The sequence below is a fragment of the Gadus chalcogrammus genome, chromosome 15 (genome assembly GCF_026213295.1).
Source record: "Gadus chalcogrammus isolate NIFS_2021 chromosome 15, NIFS_Gcha_1.0, whole genome shotgun sequence".
NCBI lineage: Eukaryota > Metazoa > Chordata > Actinopteri > Gadiformes > Gadidae > Gadus > Gadus chalcogrammus.
This window is the reverse complement of record NC_079426.1, coordinates 17,237,417-17,254,218: the sequence shown is the minus strand read 5'-3', so window position 1 is coordinate 17,254,218 and position 16,802 is coordinate 17,237,417. Positions and strand designations below refer to the sequence as shown.

Here is a 16,802-nt window from a genome sequence, read left to right as displayed (position 1 = left end):
TTTATGGATCCATAGAGGCATTTTGGAATTGGTCGCAGGGGGTAGGTAATCTATGACTTACACTATGCAGTACCAGTCTGTATAAGCTTAACACCAAAATATGATATGATGCAAAGGTGAGATACACCAATTCAAATATGACTCATATTCATCCCAGTTGTGTCATGTGCATTGCAAAACACTTAGAAAATTGATCATAATTGTTCATAGATAGAACGCTGATGTTTGAACCTGGTTTGAACAGGAAGAAACAAACAAAAACATAATAAAGTGATTTCAAAGACAATGCATTTTATTTTGTTTGTTTTAATTTAGTTTTTTTAAAGATGTCTAAAACATTTGTGTTGGAACCATCTGCTATAGCCTCTAAAAGAAGATTGAAAACCCAAAGTGCTAAGTAGTTACATTTCAATGGCTGTGTTAGTAAGAATTGTACATTGAAAAATCTGTTCTGGTGAAAACACATATTAAACAAAATGGACAGTTATTTGTTAAACCATATCAAAGGATTCCCTCCCCCATGATTGACATAACAGGAAAAGGGGATTTTGACACGACAAACTAGTTTAACTTCATTTGCATAAAATCAAAGTCCTTAACATAGTTGTTCATGTCGGCATCATAAACATCTGCACACTAAAGTCTGAGGCAACACACCAGTAGAACATCACACTTGAACTACATGGGCATCTATTCAAAACCAATACAAAAAATAGTGCCTAATGCAAAGTAAGATTTGCCAATGACTTATTGAAAACAATTCTATTCGTCACTGCATGTACAAACGCTCAGTCTAAAAGGATCACACAGTTTTAGAGTTAAACACAATTTATTCAATGCTTAAATAATTGCTTTGACCATCCAGTGTGTTGTCATACAATTGTCTAACTTTCAGCTACAATCAAAAAAATGCCTTTATGTGTCCTTAATGTGTGTAGGTTTGTAACAAAGGAAATACCAAAATCAAATGCCCCAGTTTTTCATTGAATACCACAGCAGCCTTTTGAAAACCAAACTCAACACACTGCTACACAGACAGTTTAACAGTGGACAGAGACTCCTACACCTTATAGCCAATACACACAACACAGTTATAATTTAACAGCGAGCCAGCCTACTAGCATTTACATTCAGCTGATTTCTTTCCTGTAGCAGAAGCTGCCCTTCCGTTTAACATAGACAGACAAGACATTAGACCCTCAAGAAGCGATAGAACGTATTTTTTCTTTGTATGGTTTACTCATCCCCAAACATGACCAATGATTTAATGGTATCATTTTGAAATCGAAAATATAAAATTGGTGACAAATTTTAGGGCTATATGTCTACACGGATAAAGGGATTTATATTTAATTTTGAATACAGTGTTTGCAAACTTGTAAAAATTGTACTCAAAATAATGTGAACAGCATGCATGAAAATATGAATACTCTAAAAGGATTTAATCCATTCCCACATCGGGAATAACTGAAATTTGCTTTTTTTGTGTGTGGAAATTTTCCTGTTAAAATTGAATCAGCTTCTTTCATATACAAACATTATACCTGCTATAATAATTAATTGTACAAGAACATGTGGAAATTTCACTCAAATCTTCCTTAAAAGTGGAACCATTTCAATAAATTTTGAAAGCACTTGAAAAGTTAGCTCATCTCAGTGCATTCTCTACCTGTAGCTTATCCTTTTTTTCTTAAGAATTTTACACGTTGTAAATTTATGTACAGAAAAAAGTATCGTCTAAGTTCAGTTTTTAAAAAGAAAGGGGAAAAAAAACAACCCAAACAATTTACATCCTGATAATAATGGGTCCAAGAAAAAAACTATAAGGCGAGTGTTGAAGTGTCAGAGGTGTTCTGTTTTGCGTGATAGTCTCACAAACTTCCTACATTTCTTCCACCACTGGAGCATTTTGTGCCATATTTGGACACAAGGAAGTACAAGTTCGGTTGCACCAGTGTTGTTGTGGTTGTTGTTGTTGTTGTGATATTTCTGTCTGTCGTTTTATTCGGTTGGTACAATCAAACAGCACTCCAGAAAAGCCCCCAAAACACACCATTGGACCAATGGCACATACGGAGTAGAACAAAGAAGGAAGGAGAACCATCTTCCTCGGCTCCACAGACAGGAAAGGGAGGGACCTCCAGGTCTGTTGATTGACAGGAAGTGCATGTTTTCCCATATGCATGCTGAAGTGGAACAAGGCTTCTTCTGGCTCTGTTCAAAGCCAGTGAAGGAGGAGAAGCTCAACCAGTGGAGCACTCCAGCACCCTCTTGTTCTCGGGAAACATGTCACGTGGTTTTCCGCCCACCTGGAAGACACAATGCAATGTGTTAGAAGATCACAGGAGATCACACAAGAATTCTAGTATTTAAATGACAAATCTGATCTGGGTGATCAAATCAACATAACGGTCTCTCCTGGCTTCACTGAAACATCTGTTACCAATGACATTGAAAGATTATCGTCCTTTAAATGCAATTTGTTGTGTTCATAGAGAGTCAAATAATTGGACTGTGGGCAAACAGTGTATTGGCTATTCCATGGTAAGTATATATATATATATTGTATTTATCAATGAATCTGATTAGCATAAAAAACAAAACTTAGCAATAACATACATAACATATTGCGTTTGGTTTTAAACGGCCTACAGAAACTCAATGCGTTCATCTTGTGGTGTATAAACAGAGGCAGGGATCTGGTTTCACCAGAGGGATCACAATCTCTTTTGTTGTGCGCTCAAATTCTTTTCATGTGTCGGATTTGGTGGACAAAAAGAGACACAGATGCTGTCAGAGGGACAATGCCACCCTGAGGTGTGTTGTGATTACTAGGCCTGTTTCTATAGAGAATATAATTGACAGACAAACAACACCCACACAACAATGTGTGTCTTTGTGTGACAGGTGCGCACACGCACGCGCACACAAACACGCACGCATCGCGTGTATTTTCCTCCTAAGTCCTCCTACATTCACAAACATCAACAAAAAACCCACAAAGACACACACAAACACAGGGCTGGCAAAAGCTAACTCAGCTAAGTCAGTGTTAAAGCTGGTGTGGGGGAACGGTTGAAATACAAACACTAGGGGACATAGTTATAGTTGCAGTTAAAAGCAGCAAGGTATTTAGGAGATAACGGACATTATTTTTAGTGGAAGATGTCCTTTTGGTCACTTTATAATATGGGTGAGTGGAGTGGAGCTCAATGTAACATAGAAACACAGGCTAAATAACGTACCTTTGCTTAAACTAATTAACAGAAAATAAATTAAAAATTTTGTATGTTTTTGTATGGGGAGATTTGAACAAGCATCTAAGAAGGCAGGCTTTAGCCCAACGCACACCATAGCTTGACAGATGGTAAAAACAGTTTTTGAATTTCCACGTCAGAAATCGACTTGGGTCTCTTTGTGCCTAGCGTCATTAAACAATACAATTATATTTATTTTCTGGGTTGCGTTACAAACAAACATGAACAAAAATGTGCGCTGCATGTGCCTCGGGCTTAATGCTGTGGGCTGTTGAGGGAGCTCACCTAACAGAAGACCACCATCACTACGAGTTCAGCTTCTTCTCCTCCTTTCTCCTGCCATTCCTGGTCCCCTCCGCCTGCTGGAAGGAGCAAACAAAACAAATCCAGAAATTTACAACTTGAAAGTTGCTCTTATATGGTTGATGGTAGAAACATGAGATCCATCACTGCAACCAAGAACACCAGAGTGAAACCAGATTGACCAAAAACGGAGTAGTCCACACCGGGTTTGTCTGGAAGAGAGCCTGAAACCAGATATGAAGCAGAAAGGAAGCTAGTATAGCATTTTGGTTTCGAAACCTTTTTGTTAGTAATCTATGAATCTTAAGCAAACCAAAACAGTAAATTGAAGGTTAAATAGTACTTTTAGTATTAGTACATTTAAAAAATAACATGAATTCATGTCTACATATTAGAGGGACAGCATTGTTAGCATTAGTTTGTATGAGAAAGAAACATTGAAGAATTCAACAAATAATGCACCGTTGTAAAAAGACAGTTTAGAGAAGCAACATGGGTATCCATGTTGTTAGATACAGAACATAAAGGAAGACAGCGTCCACAGCAACCAAGATCACCAAATGCCGCTCTGAGGTCGCATTCCAAAAAGCCTCTGGAATCTAGCTAGCCACCGGGATGCTTTCAAGGAGAGATGATTGAGTGTTTCTCATGCGATCAAAATCAAAGCGTATACTATTGCTCTGTAAACAATTCCTTGTAAGTAAGGTTGTTGTGTAAGGGACAGGGACACATCTAATTTTTCCACTTATCTACGCAGCAATTTGTCTCCTTGCTGTAGAGCAGAATTGAATCCTCCGTTTAAAAACCCTTTCCCCCGATGGGTCAAGGGTTATCGTCTAATGAGAGGGATGAACCACCTCAATCATCCCTTTGAATGTCAAACTCAAACACGGCCAGGCCCTCTGGATCGTTTTACTGTTGCCGAGCCAACCTCTGAATCATCCATATGCAACAGGGAGCTATGCCAGCACTGTGCTTGATCCCACAGCTCCGAGGCCCCTCCCAGGTTCTCCGGTATGGGGGAAGTCACACGTCGGATGACTTTTCGGATGACCTAGAGAGCCGAAAGGTTACGGACAGACAAGGACGCGGTGATCGCTGGGGGAGAGTCCAAGGCAACAGGCAACATGTTCAACCGCCTTTGAAGGTAACAAATCATTTAAGGGTGGAAAAGCGGTTGTACGTTACTTTTCTAGTGACCAGGTTACCGTCCTCATCGATAAAATGCTCCTCCGTCATCGATTCAACTGGAACATTCTTAGCTTGATCTCCCTGTTAGCGGATGGAATTAAAAGTGAACAAAAAACATAAACTGGGATGTGATACGTGCAAATTGCAACCGATCACCACACCCACCACTGAGAAAGGAAGATTCAGATTAGTAATGAGGTGGAAAGTTAGCTGTGAAAAGATAGGTGTCACGACTTTCAAATGGTAAATCAAAGTGTACCCCCTTGCGCTTCTGAACAGCAAATATTATATGTCATACATGTGTCAGTACAGATACATACAGATGTGTATGCACTGTTACATACAAAAGTATACACAGAAGACTTTGCAGCTTTGGAAATGGAGTTATTAACTGATAGAAATAAGCAAAACAATTGGCCACCATGACATGTATGACCATTGTTTTTTAATCTAAAAACCAATCACTTTAAACCAATCCAAACCAACCAAACAAGGTCAAGTTGGCCAAAACACCCAAGCCACACCAAACTAGTGCTGACCCAGCCATCCCTCTCGGTGAGGCAGGGTACCTTTAGAATGACCCGACGCCGGATGATTTTGGTTGTAATTGTTCTTTCCTCATCTGGGTCACTGCTGAATTGCTAGTGAGGAAGGCATTATAAGGTTATGGAAAGACACCTTGAAAAGGTCAGCAAATTAATTGAAAGCTAGGCAATTTAGTGGTTATTTGAGGATTGTCTTCACAGTGAACAATGAAGACAATTCTGCTTCATTGTTCCCTGTTTTTGGGTTAGATAAACACAAAGTTCCGTTTTTTTATGTGAGTTTATGATGCATTAAAAAGGAAGACTGGCACTGAATCCACGATCTTGTGCCTGTAAAAAATATTGAATACAGAACTGGAAAAAATACTTTAAACAAACAATGAATTTAAAAGTATTTCTTTAAGTATTTTAAAGTAGTGTACATGACACTTTCTCATATGACAATGTCACCCCAATCCATCATCGCTGATCATTACCTGGGCTTTTCTCTCCGTCACTGGTGTTCCATCTGTCCTCCTGCCATTGGCTGGATCTCGGGTCCCTTCCTTGGGCGAATGCTGTGATTTGTCACCGTTGTGTCGGGACCGCCCTGATTCGCCTCTGGATGAGGAAGTGATGGAGTCGCTGGAGATTTCTTGGCTGCGGGTTCACATATAAAGCTTAAGCATGGACATTGAAATCAAGCTATAGCTATAGCACACAATGCCCAATGGTGAATCAAATCAAAAGCACTTACACAATTACATACAAGACTATAAAGGTCTCATACATTTTCTATTTTCTAAGGTGGAAATTGTGATACACTGTGAAGCATATCTAGTTCAATAAAACTGATTGCGTTTATATTGTGCTTATTAAGGTAGGCTACTCAACAACCCTAACCCACAACAGGGAGAGGTGAGGAAGAAATCCAACGAGTAACCAAGATAGTTTAGCGGTGACACTTGACATGTTTCCATAACAATGTAATGTACAGCCAAAAGAATTCGAGGCAAGAGCCGACCCCGAGGCATACCTGGGTTCGTGTCTGTCCAGAAGGTCTGAGCTGAGGCTGCGGCCTGGCGTCGGCGGCTCCACACGGACGCTGGACGTATCACTATGCCAACCTGGAAGTGAACACCGAAGATCTTTTTCTGCCTGTTCCACTTGCCTGAGAATCTCCTGAACCCTTGCCTCGGTCATTTCCTCGCCCTCCTCCTCTTCCTCTTCCTCTGAGCCTCCTCCCTTCACCTCCTCCACAAGAGATCCCAGCGCCTCCTCAGACACCTCCTCGGACGCCACCTCGTCCACTCGTCCGTTCTCCTCCTCTTCGTTGGAATCAGACTCGACGGGCTGGTGTTCCACCAACGCCTCCGCCCAGGGCTGGAGAGGAGGGTCTGGCTCAGCCTCCCCTGCCTCCGATGGCCTCCCTCCCACACAGTCTCCCTCCATGCCGCCATAACCTACCTGGATGTCCCCCTCTCCACTCTGCTCCACCTGCTCACTCCCCCCATCCCGTACCTGGGCGTCTTCCCCTCGGTGCACCTGCTCACGTGCGATCCCATCTCCCTCTGTGTTCTCTACCACTGTCTCGTTTTCAGCTTCTGCGCCGGTAAGGTCTTCTTCAGGCTGCTGCGGTATTTCCACCGGGTGTTCTTGCCTTACCGACACATCCTGTGCCTCTGTCCACCCCGCGGACACATCTGCCGCTCCGCTGCTGCTACATTCTCCACCCGCCTCAAGTTTCCCACCCCTCTCCCCCTCCTCTACACACCCAGCCCTCTCTGCGCCCATCTCCCCTAAGGTGCCCCAGCCGGGCCTTTGCAGCCCGGCCTCACTCTGTCTATTCAAAGCCTCCTCGAGCATCTCCGTCACTCGAGGAGGCTCACTCTCATCCTCTTCCTCTTCGGCAAGAGTGACCTGCTTTACCCCCGCAGCGCGCTTCTTTACCACCTCCTCTAGCTTCTTGGTCACGTTCTCTATGCCCCGGTTAAGCCTCTCATGCTCCGACCCCCAGAACGTCAGACCTACCAGCCCTTCGCCCTCCGCCCTCTTTACTTTCTCGGGAGACGAGGACGTCATGGAGGACATGGAGGACAGCGAGGGGGAGGACGTGGAGAAGGCCATCTCGATGTCGCTCCTCTCCGGGGAGCAGATGATCTTGGGCCGGTGGTCGAGGGGCGTGTCCTGAAAGCCGCCGCCGTCCTCCTCCTCCTCGCTCAGCAGCAGCCGGTCGTTCAGAGCGATGTGGGGCTTCCTGACGGCTCGGGGGAGCGGCTCCGGGAGCACAAACACCGGGAAGGACAGCGTGAGCTCGCTGGGCCTCGGGGGGCTACTCTCTCCAGACTCCCGGCTAAAGGGCCCCGCCTCGGGGCTCCAGGGCAGGGGCGGGGACTGGGACGGGCACTGGCCCGGCGCGGGGGGGTCGGGGGCCGGGTAGTGATGGTGATGGTGAGGATGGGGTGAGAGGGCGGGGTTGGGTGTGACAGGGATTTCGGGATCCAGGAAGTGGGGATCGGAGTGCAGTGTGGCGGGGGACTGCAGCTCCGCTAGGATACTCTGATAATCTGTTGGTGACAGAGTGACACATGGAGAGATGTACGCACACAAAGCCAAAGCCCCACACCACAGAACATGATACAAAGCTCGAGGAAGATGGCGAGACATCCACAAACACACACACACACACACACACACACACACACACACACACACACACACACACACACACACACACACACACACACACACACACACACACACACACACACACACACACACACACACACACACACACAAATAGAAGCATCAACACATACAAGGTACGACATGGAGAAATGCCGCAAATGGCAAGAAGACGTGCGGTGTAAGGCTCGTATCCAAGCAACCACTTGGTGACACCCAGGGTGCCGCTGATGTCACTACGAATCATCCCCACGAGTGCACTACGGTTAAAGACACTCTGTACCGCACAATCACCTCTCCAAGGAGAGAGACAGCAACACACAAAGATAAAACTAAGATGGAGTGAGAAAACAGGCTCACTTATACACCGGCCCACCCACTCATCACGTTTAGTCATCAGAGAGTGGGTCGCTGTTCCAGCTTGGAGCGGTTCAACGGTTGTACTTGTAAAGCCCACGTTGAGACAGCAGCTATGGGGCTATGTTAATCATACACTAATGACTAATGGGATGCGTGAGTGAGAGACTACTAATCAAGTGGGTGTTTGGAGACTTTGCTCACATGAGAGGTGGTGATGAGAGATTCGGGAGGGAGGGAGGTAGGGAGGGAGGGAGGGAGGTGGGAGGGAGGAGGGAGGGGTGTTAGAGGGACAGCAGGGAGCTAAATGAATAGCTCCATGGTGGAGGGGTCGGTGCGGGGCCGGGGCCGGAGCAGGGCAGGGCCGGCGGGGGCGGGGCAGGAGCAGTGGCAGGTGGGGCAGGGGGGGAGCGAGCAGGGCGGAGGGGAGGGGGGCGCGGGGCTGGGACAGCGGGACCCGGAGGGCGATCCCACCGAGAGGGAAGTCAGGGAGAGAGGGGAGGCAGGGCGGCAGGTCCCGGCGGGCTGGACCCAGCGGAGGGGCGGGGGGGACGAGGAGGGGGGCGGCCCGGGGGCGGCCTCGGAGGGGGCGGCGGTGAGGCCGGAGGACAACGAGGGGGTGAGGGTGGAGGTGGAGGAGGAGCGGGAGGGGATGGCGGCGTCCCAGGACGGAGTAGGAGTGGGAGTGGGGGAGGGAGGAGTGGGCGAGGGGAGGGGCGACGCCGTGCGGGAAGGAGGCGCCGACATGCAAGGAGAGGGGGAGGTCATGAAGGGGATGGGGGAGGGAGGGGGCTGCGAGGAGGGGAGAGGCGCCGCCTGCCGAGGGTCCGTAGGAGGGGAGCGGGGGCCGGGGAGGGGGCCGGAGGAGGGGGCAGGGCGTGCGGGGTGCGCCTGGGGGGCCAGGTCCAGGAGGGACATGGAGGACTGGTAGCTGGGAGAGCGTTGCCGTGGCAGCGGTTCGGGGTAGGGGAAGGAGGTAGGGCGGGCAGGAGCGGCAGCGCCCCGGGCGTCCGGTTTGCGTCTGGCCCGTGAGCGTTTAGCAGGGGTCAGGGGGATGATGACGTATACTATAAGGGGGGGGGGGGGGGTAGAACCCCAAACAAACACACAAAGAAGTGAAAAAATGTGAAATGAGCGCAATGGAAAGTAAAGACGTTCACACAAGTGAATGAGAAACAACAAAGAGACTGAATGAATGACGGCTTCAACGGCGGCTTCAGATGAACAGTGAGGGTGCGAAGGTGATGAGGGGGTGGAGGTGATGAGGAGGAGGTCAAGGATGAAGCACACATGGGGGGTAGGGGGTACCGGAAGCACACAACTCTTAAGATTTTAAGAGCAGCTCTGGGCTGTTATGAGCAGGTAGGACTACTGCTAGAGTCGACTCGACCTAAGGGAGGAGGAGGGCGGAGTTGGAGGAGGAGCAGGAGGAGGAGGAGGAGGAGTAGGAGGAGGTGGAGGAGGAGGCAGTCTGGTTTTTCGCAGAGGAAGAGGATCTCTCATCTATCCAAGGAGGGCTCAGAGGAACCGGAAGGGAAACTAAGAGATCTAAACTTAAACAAGAGCTACAGGTCAACGGGGTATTTAACACACATACATAAGTTATATATATAAAATCATGCATGAGGAGAAAATGAATAGATTACAAAAAAGTAGGTTCAACTAAAGATCAAAGGTAGTTTGAAAACAGGTAAAGCATTAAAGCATGCACTAAGCCCATGGCATATTCACAGTCAGTGTCTTATCATAGTGATAGTTGGGTCAAATCTATATTGTGAAATGAAAGTATTTCATTCTTTGACATTTTTATTTGTTAACCTTAGATTCAAATCTTATTAATGCTGATCTGAATTCAACAAAACCGAAGAGGTGAATGAGTTCCATAGTGCTACATAATTTGAACTCGAAGTGCATGCTATTATTATTTACGTTATGCTGGGACATAGAGGCAAATAGGTATGAGGAAAACTATATTAGTTGGGCATCTTGTATTTAATCAACGGCAAATCCCTAGGGTCGGGAATGGGTTTTAGGATATCTGAAGGCCAGTTACCAAGACAGGGATAATAACAGTTCAAAACTAACATCATCGTGTTAGACTAAGGCCAACAGGCTAAAACAACATGGACTCTATTATCCCTAGCTTGGAAAATGGCCTTGGCACTAGTAAAATAGAATACAACAGAAACAGGGAGTGATTTACAGGGAGAGGTAAGAGGTCAGCTAGATAGAGCTAAACTTTACCATCAGCCTGATCCCGGAAAACCGCGTTATCATCGGCAAAACATCTTGTGCCTGAAATGTTACCATAGTCAAATATCGGGCCCTCCAGTAAAGTCACAATATCCATCCGATTGACTTTGGTCAGCACTGCAGTTAAGGCATCCGCTGTCGAGGGGGAGAAAAAAATCGGGATTAAGACATTGTTCATTGATACCACTGAAGAATAAATGATCTTACAATACTAACACCAGAGATTTAACTTGCAGAATCTGAGGAGCTAGTTTGCTATTTTAATGGGTCTGGTTTGACCTAACAAATCAGTGGAAATCTTTTCGTGAAGTTGCACTTAAGTATTCCTGAATATAATAAAGAAAAAGGCTAGGTTTCCATCCTGCTCAGCCCAGACAAGAAGCAGCAGAACCATTTGATTCAGAACTTGGGCTACTTGCAATCATGAGACAAATATAAGTGCCAATGTATTGTTCAGTAATGTTTTTAAGAATAGATGTAATGTATTCAGAATTGATGAGAGCTGAGTGCATAAGCAGGCAGAGGCAAGAAAGACACGATGTCTAGATTGATTAGAGAAGGAAAACACGACCCAGATACACTTCAAACGGCCAAGAGAGGGACTTCATGGTAATGTAACCAAGCTTTGGCTTCTTATGTTGTCACACTTTTTAATCACTCAGAGAGAGAAATGAATCCTGATAATGATGAGATAATATGAATGCGAATGAGAGCTCTCATGCGCTCAAAAGGGCAAGAGCGATCGAGAGAGAGAAAGAGAGAGAAATAAAAGAAAGGAAAGAAATATGGCCTTACTTGTGGCATTTTTCCCATCCCGGCTGACCCATTTCTTTAGCAGCATGAAGCTCTGTGCTGTCAGAGAGTTGGGGTTATCTAGTCTTATGTGGTTGATCTCATCCACAGTGAAGTTCATCTCCCGTGCCAACTCTGCAGTTGACACACACAAACACACACACACACACACACACACACACACACACACACACACACACACACACACACACACACACACACACACACACACACACACACACACACACACACACAAATATAAACAAACTTAAACATCGGCATTTTACTGCAAGGCTATCTACTAAAGTTGATTTAAGGTTGGACAGAGGATCCAAGGTTATAAAAATGTTAAATCGATAATAATGTAATTGGATAAAAGAGCTGGCTGTAATGACCGAAATACCATTAAGAAAATGATACCACATAAAACAGTAAGTATTTCAGTGAATATTCATCATAATTCATCAACAGTCTCTATGATTGTAGTCCCATGAAGCGGTGCACTTATAATCCCTCGGCCTGTAGATGGCAGTGGCGATCAGTCAGTGAGCTTTGCTTCCTTAGGGGACTTCGGTGTAAGATGGAGGAGAGACAGCGACCGAGAGCAGAGCGGCGTGGAGCCTGACCTGTCCAGCTGAGACCCAGGTGATCAGCGACGATGGCCATCCGCAGGTCTGTTCGCTCGCAGGGGCTTTGGGGACCTGGCGTGGGAAGAGGACAGCGGGTAAGATATGGAGTCCCATTCCACTCTCTTGCTAAAGAGACTGCTATATATGTCAAAAGAGAAAAATATGTATTGTATTGATGTTTTCTGTTTATTTTTCTGGCCACTTGTGTTTGGATTTTTGCTTTATAAAAAATGCATTCCATGCATTTGTCAAAATATGTTTACACATGTTTTGGTGTATACAGAACCTCTTAGCAGACTTTTATGAATTTAATGTAGAAATATTATGTTGACAATATTACAATTTACTTAAAAAAATGTACCCAATGTTTTATCCCAAAGTGGCAAGAAAGATAATTGGTCTGACTAGACATATGAGGACTAGAATGTGTTCATAGGGCAAGTGGTGCCGCGCTGTTTCTAAAGTCTAGGCAGGCAGTAGCTCTAAAAAGAAACACACAAAACAAATGCAAACCATGACTCGGAACAATAGACTCATGTAGTTCCTGAAGACTGCGGTGGTGGACCTTACAGTACACTGCTACGTAGCATGCGGACAGCCTTGTGTGTGTCGGTCACTAACACATATTATCGTACATGACAATTGACATTATGGGGCAGAACAGAATATCTTTTCTTTTTTTTTGTAGCCACCCCGCACAGACAGACGGACAGACTTGGGAGTTGTCAGACAACAGACTGGCTTTGCCAGAGAACCAGTCACTATTACTGGCATGCTTACTCTATACTGGGATATTGAAAAGGTTTTGGGAAAGGGGTAGAAAACAGAGAATCTAAGGACAGTACAGCACACAGTACACAGTACAGAAATGACATGAAAATGAAATTTAAAATGACATCTACAGTTTGAGAGAATACTAATATAAACACGCCACAGGCATTCCAGTCAAACCATCATTTAAACGATCACAACGATGTCATGCAACTAAGAGTGAAATATATAAAATATATATATGTCAATATAGATGTATTTTAAACATAGTGTGAAAGTTTTACAAACTAGGCTTGATCTCCGCGACGGGGGGCGCTCGAGACCCCGTGAGTCCCTGACTGCCCTCCTTCCCACCAGTCCGCCTACTCCTTCTGCTCCTCTCACTGCCGGAGGCCCTGTCCGTCGCTGCCGCCTTTGCCCTAACGGACGCGGCCCCGGCCTCAGCCCTCGAACCTCTACCAGACCTGGATGAGCGTGAGGGCTGGGAGGGCTGGGAAGGCTGGGAGGCATCCGACAGAGAGGTGCTCCGGGAGGTGCTGTCTTGCTCCGACTGTTCTGTCTGCGTCTTTTTCTCCTCGTCTGACAGCCAGTCCATCAGCTTTTGGGTCTCCCCGCTAAGGCCCTTAAAGTACTCAATGCTGCGCTTACAGAGCTCGCTAGGGTTCTCCTGCCTGTCCTGTCTACCCGCTGTCTGCTCTCGGTTGACCTGGATCTTGTCCTTCAGTGGCAGTCTCGAGGGCAACTGTATGGCTCCCCTCTCTGTGGCTAAGACCCTTGTAGGCTGGGAGGTGACCTGAGCTGACGTGAGGGAGCAGGCAGCGCTGCTCTTCTTCACACCCTTGATTGGTATCCTAGACCTGGGTTCTACTTTGGCAACCGCCGGCTCAGCTCTCTTCCTGACCTCAGCCTTCACCACTTGTTTTGGCTTCTGCTTTCCTATGGCTGTCCCCTGTGTGTGGAAGGACCACCCTGACGCCTTCACAGGAAGTCTAGATTTTGGCTGTTTGGCTTCGCTTTCCCTAACTGTTTGACTCTTGGTCTCCTCTGTCTGATTACAACTGCTCTTTTCCACTGTCTCTGAGTAGCATAGGGCTTCTATCCTGCTGGCTTTTTGCAGGGTGGGCTGAGAGGAAGACTGCAAGTTAAACACCACACTGCCACATTCAATGTAGTTGGCTTGAACACTGGAGGACTCTAAATTATTGTTGTTGTTGCTGTTCTCGGCAGGGTAATCCTGTCTCTCTACCTTGGCCTCGGTGTATCCGCTAGGCTGGCCCTCGGCTCTGTGACCCTCTATGCTGATGTACTCTGGCACTAGTTGACCCTCTGCCACCGCAGCTTTACCATCGGGGAGTTCCCCTGAGTCTTTTTTCACAGTTATGGAGGCCGCTATGCCCATTTTAATGGGGGTACGCAATTTTGAATCGACCTTAGAGGCTGTAATCGTGCAAGACGAGGGAGGTTCGGCTACGGCTTCACCGCTGGGGGCATCGGTGCCGGTACAGCCGGTGCTAGTGCCATTGGCGGTCTGTGCAGGGCTGCATTTTGCGGCTGTCGCTGCTGGTGTTGTTGGTATGTTGCTGCTGTCTGTGGTAGTGTCTATAACCTTCCCCTCTACTGTGCCCCTCTCCCCTGTTGTGGATTGAGAGGAAACCACCCCCAGGATCGGGCCCCCTCTCCCCTTCTCCCCTGTTTTAGGGTCAGAGGAATGCTCACCAATCTGGAAAAACTGTAGCCTCTCCTCAACAAAGTCCCGCTTGCTCATGTCAATAGCACCACTGCGCGTCATCTCAAACATCTTCCCCTCGTGGAAGGGAAAGGGGTTTGGCTCGCTAGTCGGTGTGCTCTCGTCAGTCGGAGTTCGAGCTGGCGTCGTGTCTGGTGTGGTGGCCTGAGACTTGTCTTCCACTGATAAACCAAAGGGCTTGGGGTCTTCCTCTTTTGCTTTGGAATCAAACACTCCATCACTGTCACTCCCTTTGGTTGACCAGGGATCAAAGTCAAGGCCTTTTGTGGCGACAGTTTTAAAGGTGGAGTTCAGTTCCTCTTCAAGTTGGTAGCCGAAGTAATTCTCTCCAAAGTGCGGCCTGTCTGGGTGTCTTCCCTCAAGGGTGTAATCAACCTCCTCGCCATCACCTTGCTCTGACGTGCTGGCCTTTGCTTTTCCACTATCCCCTCCTTCTTCGCACTTCTCTTCCTCTATGACCTCAAGCTTGGACTGACTAAAAGAGCGGTCGGTCGTTTTGCAGTCCATTGATAGACTAGATGTTTTGGGATCCTCACTCAATCCATCGTCCTCATCCTGAAGGTCATACCCATCTAAAGAGTCTATCTCGGTGGCATCAGTATCATGGGAGAACTCTGCAGTGGTGGCCATAGAACAGTCAGTGATGGACTGGTCGTTGCCATTTGACTCAAAGTCAAGCTCCTCTCCTTTCACAACGCCGTTGACGTCTTTACCGTTGTTGTTCCCATTTTTCTCCGCCTTTTTGGGCTTAAGAAGTTTGTCTCCCTCCTCTTTCATCTTGAAGGTGTACTTTTTGAGGGGGATTGGGTGAAACACGGACTCGTCATCGCTGGAGTCACTGTCATCAGCTCCAGGGGGAACAGGCGAGGGAGGCTGGACCCTGATGATAGGCTCGGCAAGGAGGTGCCTATCATGTTCTTCTTGGAGATTCACCTCCATCATCTCCGTCTCTGCCTCGGAGGAGACACAAGACCCTTTCTTTGGAGGCTCAGACTGCCCTGCTTCTATAGGAGGAGGAGGAGGAAACTCAATGTAAGCTAATCTCTTCTCTGACTTTGACTTTTGTCTTGCGGCGTCTTGTTTTTTAAGGGCAGTATCAGAGGACGATGGCTTGCTCTTTTCAGTATGAGGCTCCTTGTAGATGAAGGTCTGTGCTTCCTCTTCTTCAGATTCCTCTGGCACTGGGCTTTGCACACCGGTCATAGCGGCCATCACATAGTCGTCCGAGCTGGGGGTCTCAAAGGTGATGGGACTATTAACAGAGCTGTCCACCACATAGGTTGTTACCTGTTCTATAGTGTCCTCACTACCTTGAGATGATGGCTGCTTTTGCTTGACAGAGTAAAAAGCCCCCCTAGTCTCATGCACCGTCCTACTTTCATGACTTACAATCTTTTTGTATGTACTAAGCTGCGCTGTTGCTGTTTCTTTCTCGTATTGCTTTCCGACCTGGATGCTAACATAAACTGGTAAAGGTTTAATGTCTTTAAATTTCTCTGTGACAACAACAGGAGTAACATTAGCCAAATACTCAATCTGGTCACTATCAACACCATTACACACTACATTTGACTGGCTACCTTCAAATATATCAGTCGATTTTCTGACTGGCGATCCACTGGGTGATGTAATGGTTTCAGAGCCACTTTGCGACCGATTTCTAGCTAAAGTAGGTATGTGAGACCCAACAGAAGTACATGATTTAACAGTGGATTGGCAATTCTCTAAGAATTCAGAGGATATTTTAGCAGGAATTTGTGATTCCGAGTTTTTTTTTAGACCGCTATTACTATTTGGGTTGTCCCGCACTACAAGTTCTGTGTAGATAATTTTCTTGGTGGTCTCCTGTATATGTGAGTCATGATTATTTCCATCTTTGATGGCATCATGAATCATGGCACTAGATAATTTTGGTGATTGGGGTTGAAAGTTCCCATTTCCCCGTTTCTCCCATGTTTTGAATATGTTCTCTGGTTCATTATCACTAGAGTCATGTTTGGGAGAGTTGGGCTCACCAGCGAGTCCTTTTCTCTGGATCCCTGGACTATCTGCACCTTTAGGAACATTGGGACCAGTAAAAACCTGATATACAGGCAGCTTACTTTCCTGTAGCTTTCTAATTGGAGGATTTGAATTTGGTACCCGTTGAGGAGACTGTTCTTGCTTCTGGGCCTCTTGTTCAAACTTGAGCCTCACCGCACTAACTTTGGAAGATGACATTTGAAAAGGCTTGGGGGAATCACCTGTGCTACCCTGTGACGATGCATCTCCCTGTTGCCTTTTGTTGGAATCA

General features: G+C 46.5%; 1 protein-coding gene across 1 annotated transcript in view; it reads right to left on the bottom strand.

Annotated features, from left to right (window-relative positions):
• Nucleotides 1-252: 252 nt before the first annotated feature.
• The window catches only part of LOC130404842 (ankyrin-3-like), a 77,908-nt gene continuing 61,358 nt past the window's right edge, over nucleotides 253-16,802 (bottom strand). Inside the window, exons 38-47 of the mRNA XM_056609777.1 lie at nucleotides 11,989-12,063; nucleotides 11,366-11,497; nucleotides 10,562-10,705; nucleotides 6,312-7,842; nucleotides 5,773-5,935; nucleotides 5,321-5,392; nucleotides 4,749-4,832; nucleotides 4,492-4,614; nucleotides 3,543-3,619; nucleotides 253-2,309 (exon numbers count right to left, since the gene is read on the bottom strand). Of these exons, the coding sequence (XP_056465752.1) occupies nucleotides 3,563-3,619; nucleotides 4,492-4,614; nucleotides 4,749-4,832; nucleotides 5,321-5,392; nucleotides 5,773-5,935; nucleotides 6,312-7,842; nucleotides 10,562-10,705; nucleotides 11,366-11,497; nucleotides 11,989-12,063 (2,381 nt within the window). The 3' untranslated portion in view covers nucleotides 253-2,309; nucleotides 3,543-3,562. The remainder of the gene's footprint in view (nucleotides 2,310-3,542; nucleotides 3,620-4,491; nucleotides 4,615-4,748; nucleotides 4,833-5,320; nucleotides 5,393-5,772; nucleotides 5,936-6,311; nucleotides 7,843-10,561; nucleotides 10,706-11,365; nucleotides 11,498-11,988; nucleotides 12,064-16,802) is intronic.